The sequence below is a fragment of the Syngnathus floridae genome, chromosome 3 (assembly GCF_059516105.1).
Source record: "Syngnathus floridae isolate MCC-2025c chromosome 3, RoL_Sflo_1.0, whole genome shotgun sequence".
Lineage (NCBI taxonomy): Eukaryota > Metazoa > Chordata > Actinopteri > Syngnathiformes > Syngnathidae > Syngnathus > Syngnathus floridae.
Genome location: NC_142415.1, coordinates 10,548,087 through 10,556,028, shown reverse-complemented (window position 1 = coordinate 10,556,028; position 7,942 = coordinate 10,548,087). Strand labels below are relative to the sequence as shown.

The 7,942-nt window shown below is 42.8% G+C and overlaps 1 protein-coding gene across 1 annotated transcript; it reads left to right on the top strand.

Moving 5' to 3' along the window:
• The first annotated feature begins 4,220 nt into the window (after nucleotides 1-4,220).
• LOC148400475 (uncharacterized) lies at nucleotides 4,221-7,925 on the top strand. Its single transcript, XM_088371039.1, has 8 exons — nucleotides 4,221-4,334; nucleotides 4,483-5,681; nucleotides 5,844-6,029; nucleotides 6,114-6,309; nucleotides 6,374-6,595; nucleotides 6,680-6,822; nucleotides 6,967-7,102; nucleotides 7,686-7,925. The coding sequence occupies exons 1-8, from the start codon at nucleotides 4,221-4,223 to the stop codon at nucleotides 7,872-7,874; spliced, it is 2,385 nt and encodes a 794-aa protein (XP_088227165.1). The 3' UTR covers nucleotides 7,875-7,925.
• The last annotated feature ends 17 nt before the right edge of the window (nucleotides 7,926-7,942 follow it).

Below are 7,942 nucleotides of genomic sequence, written 5' to 3'. Positions count from 1 at the left end.
TTTGCTGGCTTCTTCATTGCTCCAAGTGCTGTATGTTCTGGATATTTTTTTTTTGTCAATATATTAACATGGGTCAACATTTTTGACTTGAAAGCAGAGGAACAAGTAAGATTACATTAGCATTGCATAACCTTTCACCTTGAGCTTTAACAGGTTTCTTAAGCAACAGTCGCATTGTCTGTCACTCAAGCAAGAACAGAAACACGGGATACACACACTGTACAAATTGCTTGAGATGGTGTTTGAAAAATGTGGAAACTACTTGCCCCCTCAAGACAAGTCTTGAATAGGGTTTTTATCTAAATAAAAAGTGGATTTGTTGGTTCGCTTCACGTATACTTGTGTTTAACACATATTGCTCATATTTTGGAAGATGAATATCAAAGTATTGTTTTTATATCTTCTCGAATTATATGTATGAGAGGACTTGCCTTAGTGCAGGGATGTCAAACTCATTTTTTTGGCGGGCCGCATTGTAGTCATAGCTTCTTTCGGAGGGCCATTATGACTGTCAACGCAAATAAATGTATGAGCACCTCATATTATACACAGTCAAAGCTACAAAACACACTGACAAATAACTCCTTTTCAAATTAGACGAGTTGTTTGAAACCGTAACCCTAGCTACCAGGGATGTCGAACTCCAGTCCTCAGGGGCCGCGTTCCAATATGTTTTCCAAGTTACCCTCGTTAAACACACCTGAGTGAAAAGATCAGTTCATTTTCACGTTCTGCAGGAGCATAACTTTTCACACAGGTGCACTTAATGAGGGAATCTTGGAAAACAAAACAAATTGACAAATAACTCATTTTCAAATCAGAGGAGTAAAAACTGGTCAAATATTAAAAAAAAAAAGATAGTAAAAGTCAAGACAATTTGCAATTCTAGTAATGACATGAATTTGATGTACAATTTGTCTTCGCGGGTCACATAAAATGATGTGGCGGGCCGTATCTGGCCCCCGGGCCCCGAGTCTGACACATGTGCCTTAGTGGAACATATAAAAATGTTTGACATCAAGGCCAACTAGCTGGAAAACATGCAGTCCGCATTTATGGTATGTTGTATTTTATACGACGCTCTGACCTCAGGACAGGAACACAGTCCAAAGTTTGAAGTTGCTTTGGAGCTTTTCAGTAATCAGGTGGATAAAACAATAGTATGCATGGTAATTTAATCCAGTGTACAACAGATACTGTTTTTTTTTTAATAAACATGTAATTTTCCTTCAGAGCACCACATGTACATCACCATGCATCAGCGGGTGCAAATGCAACAGTAGCAGAAATAGCTATATTTAATTCTGAATAATATAGCAAATTTCTGATGATGAAGTCTCTCATGCACTATTGGCCCTAATTTGAAAACCTAATTCGAAATCCTAGACGTAGTTTGAAACCTTAACCGTAATTTGAAAACCTACTTAGAACCCCCAACCCTATCTTGAAACTTTCAAAGTCCTAACCCTATGTCATGACGTGAATGGAGCTGGGCGACCAAATTCAGCCTGGACCAGGGTTTATTTAACCAACTCAAAAGACAGACTATAGATGCTCGACTAGGAACGAGAATAACTGAACAGAAAGACGAAACAAGACAAGAACAGACAAGCAACTAGAGCACCAAGAAGACATGAGACGCAAACAATCCGACAGGAGTGAGGGGCAGACAGGACTTAAATACAAGACAGCTAACGAGAGGCAAGTGAGGGTGATCACACTGATCAGGGCACATGACGGGAGGGGCGAGCACACAGACACGCAAACCGAAACTATGACAAAAGTAAAACAAGGAAACGAACTGTGACAGATCTTGACACCCTAATTTGAAACCATATTTCAAACACTTACCCTGTTTTAAAACCCTGCTTAAAAACACTAAACCAAATTTGGAACCCAACTTTGAAACCCTAACCCAAGTTTGAAACTCCAATATATCTAAGAAATTAAAAAAGATAAAAAAAAGAATAATAGAATAATAAAAAGGAAATCTACATGTTTTAAGTGTTTTACACACACAAATACACAAAGACAATTGTGAAGTTCAGTGTGCAATGCAAATTCAGATGCTACAAATTATTGTACACACATTTCCATAAACTGGAGGCAAAGTGCAGTGGCATGATTGAATGAACAAGGAGACGAGGAGACGATAAAACTACAGCCACACAAGCGTGGCAAGAGCGTCTGTCCATATTGAGAGCAGGGTAGCAGCCGTGGACGCTAAAGTTAGAACACAAAGTGCTTTTATAAATAGACAACGGTTCTCACATATGAAGAGTTAAGGTCACAGAGTTGCTCAGACCTTCTCATCGTTCTGATTTGTCAGTGACCTGTAGGCTGACCAATTGGATACGTATACATTTAAAAAAAAAAAAAAATCGGTGCTTTTTCGTTTTCACTTAAGAGTTGAATCAATGACCGGAGGTCTAGCCCTAACACTTACACCTGAGTCTTCAGACAAAAAGTGATTGTAGTGTGCAGAGTAAGTACAAAAAGATTTGTGCCACGCAGGTGAAGTAGTGCTTTCTCCTTGACCTAGTAGTTGGATTTTATGTTGACAGTGTTGTAAACATTTATTGTAGTATAAAAAAAAACCCATATAAATGGATTAATTTAGCTCATTCATTATCCAGAAACCTATCGTATAATATATTTTTGGGAAAAATCATTTACGTACTTACAATGAGCCGCATGCAGCGAGTCGCTCTAAAAATAAAGCAGTAAAAAAAACGGACTTATCAGTTATTCTCATGCTCAAACAGCGTGGCACCTTTTCTAAACAGCCTTCATACATTTCCACCTCAATAATCATTCGTCCTGTTTTCCATAACAAAGTTGACCTATATCTCCACTATCTCCACAACAAATCATATTCGCAGTGGGTAAAAGAGAAATGTCACACAAGAACACATACAACTTAACTGTATGTGAATTCACACTCACACAGACTGAACATTCTGGTGTCAAGTGAAGTCACTTTGTTCCTTTTCCATCATCACAGTGTTAACATGACATGGCAGAATTTGGGGAGCCATTCAGATCACACTATGTCAACGACCTCCTTTATTCCTTCAAATGTTAAGAGTAAATACACCCCATTTAATAAAAAGTTGCATTCATCCCAACTGGTGCTATTTTCTTTGAATCAGCATCCAAAAAGCATGGAGGCTACTTTCAAAGAAGACAGAAGGAAATGGCACGAGCCAAGCATTTAAATGCAACGGGGCAGCCGACCCGGGCCCCTGCTTTAGACTTTGCAACAACGGGAAGGGAAGAAAGCCGCTGCTGACTGTTGGCCCTAAGAGATGACGGAAATTGGCCCATACGTAATCACGAGACGACAGCAGACACCAATAGACACCACAATGACGCATGGACAGCCAAATTAAGATGCGTATCAGCCGGGGTAAAAAAAAGAAGGAAGTAAACAGCAAATGTCTATCTTGCACCTATCAGACCTTAGATTTTTATTATTGTGCTACATTTTAATGACGACTGGTGGGGATGTCAAAGTGATATTGACCTGTTTAAAAACAGATTTGTTCCCCTGCAACCAAGCTGACAAAAGTGCACTCTGGTTTGTGGTAAATTGAAAGTATGCTAAATCATAGCGGTAAGATCAACGGCGTATTGACTCACAAAGATACCTACTTGTTTAACCTTTAATTACCTTAATTTATGCAAGAGAATGATTACAGACAAACCGGCCTGTCACACATCTAATGAATACTTAAAGACCTTTCTAAACCGTCAACAGAAAAAAACGAAGCAGAGAAGCCTGGTTTCGGCTGTCCAACCCTGAAACGAGTCCAACCTGTGCCACCAGATGGAGAACTCTGTAGAGAAGCAGCAGGGTTCATAGAAGTTGAACATTTTTATTTCAGAGATGATTTCAAACATACCATATGTTCTGGCAATTGATTGTATGTTTGCCATATATTTGCTGTAACGATAAGAGGGTGTGTACACTTGTGCAAAATCATCAAGGTTTGTAGCTCTATTTGAGTTTTACAAGTTATAAGTCCCATTAACCGTGGAAATGATTTATTTTTTGCCACTGGACCATAAACGCCTTCAGAAAAACTAGACATCCATTGACCTGAGTGACTTTGTTGATTTTTCATTACACTTCATTCACTTTCTATTAATGTAAATATGGAAAGGAGTGTGACTTTAAAATGTCTTTCTAAAAGTGAACACAAACCCAGGAGTCAGCCATGGTGCCAAATGGTGCCATGGGAGCTCCCCTGCGTACAGGTTGTTATGTTCACTGGTTGCCAGGACACAAGGGTCCCAGGAGATCACCCGCCATGTGCCCCCAAACACACTACGTATGTATTTGTACAGTACACACTTTGGCAGTCATCCTATAGGAGGAGGCAAGCAATCCCACCGACCCACCCTTTTGGGCATTGCATCGACCGTTCACTTGATGAAAGCACATCACAATCATGACCTGCTTTTTCTTACCACACGAAGACAATGAAGGCCAAAGCGTTGTCAGTGAAGGAGTGTGACTGGATGCTAGAGGATTGCCATCTAGTGGAGCATGTGTCCAGAGACTCACACAGAGAAACCCTGTGTCTGCCAAACATCTTCAAGTCCAAGAAAGTCAAGCCCTTTAGCAGGACTCAGACAACGGGGCCGGCTTACCAAGTGTACTACACGGCCCGGGAGCTACTTTTGGAGGTGCTGGATCGAGGCGCCCTGCGGAAGCTGATTAGGAGAGGCTCCGCGCAGAAGTGTGGACCTCCTCGACCTTCACACGCTCCGAGAAAAGAATATGGTGGCTTTTTCTCCGAGGAGGATTATATCGAGATGTTAACATGCATCTCCATGGTTCTGCAAGACGGTCTCTCTGTAGGAGAGCGTGAGGTAAACCTGGGCTTAGAAGGATGGAAGGGGGTCCTGAAGAGAAATTGCTTCCAAAGCTGCCTCTTGCATCTGAGCCGACTGGAGGATGAAGACAAGTTGGAAGCCTTGTCTGCCTTCTGCAGCCATGTGACCAAGCGCTATCAAGGATTATACACGCCTGGTGAGAACCTGGCTGTGAAGAAATACAACCTTTGGTACCAGCAGACTCCCTGCTCGCTTCATCTTGCCATCCTCTACGATAGAAGCTCGGGCTTCATTTGCAACATGTACCTGTACATCCCAGAGCAGCTTCGGAGACGAAAGAGGAAGCCTGTAGTTGTGCAGGTGGTAGAGGACCTGATCAGGCCTTTCTGTAGTCAACGTCCCGTGGTGTGGTTGGACACCAGCGCCCGGATGGAGGGCAAGCTCATGGACATTTTTTCGGATTCAGGGATTCGGACGGCGACGACGGAACCATTTTTAGCAGAGGAAAGCACGTCTCAGTTCCATGGGCGATCTCTCCTGGCAGCGCATCTCAAAGGCTGGACCGGACCGGCTCTTCTTTTTCCAATGTCGGACACGAGAGGATGGCAGGCAGACGTGCTACTCCCTGGTCTCTGGGTGACGCTGCACGCCATCTACATCAACACGTTTGTGCTTCACACCTTGCAGAGCTCAGGCAGGCAGGTCCAGTTGACCCAGTTCACCAGAACTTTGGCTTCTCAGCTGGCTTTGGACAACAATGGCGGAGTGCCCGTCCTGCCTCAGCTAAACAGCACATCATACCAAGAGATGCAAAGTCTGACAAATGTCCTGAAGCAAAGGTTGGTCTACAAATCTCATTTCACAGATCGGGTATTGTGAGTGCAGACTTACTTATAATTCTTGCTATTTTGAGATTCCTCCATCACCCTCTTCGACCAACGCGTGTTTCTGCGAGAACTTGCGCAAATTTTAATAGTAAATTCACCTACTTTCATCTGCAGAAGAAACACAACCAGCAGTGATCATGTGATAGAAAAGCGACTCCAGGAGTGGGACCGTCCCGGCGTGTGTGGTTTAGACAACTCTGGAAACTCCTGCTACTTGAACGCGGTGTTGCAGTGTGTTTGTTCCACGGTGCCCCTGGTGGAGCATCTCCTTCATCAGGACACACGCAAAGAGTTGGCACGGTATGAAGCATTTCTATCCGGCTACTATCATTCCCAATCCATCGAGTGACGAGCTTTCTTTTGCACCAATTTATGCTCTTTCAGGGCCAAGTGTCAGGTAGCCCAGATGTTTGTCCGTCTCCTGGAGCAGATGTGGCTCGGGAGGAGTTCCAGCTGTGCCCCTGTGGAGGCCAGGAATTTGTTGTGTTCCATCCTGCCACAGTTTAACAACCACTCTCAGCAGGATGCTCAGGAACTGCTTCTCCTCCTCTTCAGTGCACTCCATGACGACCTTAAGGAGGTCCTAGATTGATGTGTGAATGGAAAATAAATAGTATGTACCACGGTTATTTTTTACTTTACAGGTTGGGAGGCGGAAGATGCGCTTCTCCAAGCAGCTGATACGAGACCAGGAGAGAAATTGTGCCACCAGAGTGGAAGAGTCTACTATCGTTTCCAAATTGTTTGAAGGCACGCTCAGCTACGTGACGGTCTGCATGCGGTGTGACCAACAGACCATCAACACGCAGATGTTCACTGTGCTCTCTTTACCCATCCCTACACATATCAGCAAGTGCTCCATTCAGGTACATTTTGGTCCCAATTGGAGCCCCAGTACGGATGACATGATTTATGACCTCCCGTCTCTTCAATGTGTCTGTTTTGTGCAGGACTGTTTGTCTCTGTTCTTTAAGCAGAGTGTCTTGACAGGAGGAGAGAAGATTCTGTGCTCAGCCTGTGAGCTAAGAGAAGAAACTGCTCTCCTTACTTATCTGGACAAACCTCCCGAAATCCTCGTGCTGCACCTGAAACGGTAGGTAGGAAGAGTAGTGATTGCAAACAATTGATCCTTTCAGTGCTGGATACAAGCATTGTCGTCTTTCCAAAATCCCATTTGTTTGGGTTTTATTAGATTGTACAGAAATTACAAATGCGTTCAACTGGATGTATTCTCCAGGTTCGGTTGTAAAGGAAAGAACCAGGTCAAACTGAGGACTAACATTATCTTCTCCAATGAACTTGATCTAAGCTTGTTTGTGTCCAGCTCGGCACACAAGACTTCCTGTTCTTCATATCGTCTCTATGCGGTCGTGGTGAGTACAACTTATTTGGCATGGTTGATTCTTTCAATGTATTGTAGTTGCAGTATTTGCAAAAGCCTCTGAGAGTGCTGGAAAATATAAGTGGTATTTTTGTATAATATCTGTAGAAATTTGACCTAATTTAAGGTTTTGATGGATAAATTATCTCATCAAACTTTGGAGGTTGAATGTTTTCCTAATTCTGTCCAGACTGCAATGTTTCAGATATATTTATATCACAGATGTTTATGGATTTTTTTCTTGTACCGCATGCTCAAAACAAAAAGGTTAATCAATGAATTTATTTAAATGTGTTGGCCATAAAAAACTGTCACTTTGGGTCTAGTTGGGACATTTTCTCTTAGGGCTGTACTGTTTTCACTTATGTTGCCAGCAGTTTAAACTTTAATGGCTGTGTCATGAGTTATTTTGAGGGGATAGCTAATTTACACGGTTGCACTAACTACAAAATAAAAAAATGCTGAGTGGCCATTTTATCAGTGATAATTTGGTGACATAATGTTCATGTCATGATCGCCCACAAACATCACTGTCAAGAGGCAGTCGTTGAATGGAGAAACCTTTCCATCTTTAGAACCATGCAGGTCACCTGAATATGGGTCACTACACTGCTTTGTGCCACAACACCCTGACCCAAACGTGGCACCGCTTCGATGACTCCGCCGTCCAGGAGCTACACGACAGTCACGTCCAATCCCCAGACGCCTACGTCCTGCTTTACAGCCGCAAGCCATTCCGAAAACCAAAGATTATTGGCCTGTAACCAAAAGTCATAAAAATGACAGAAAACATGACTGCATCCCTCAAGCAACATTGTTCTACAACCACACA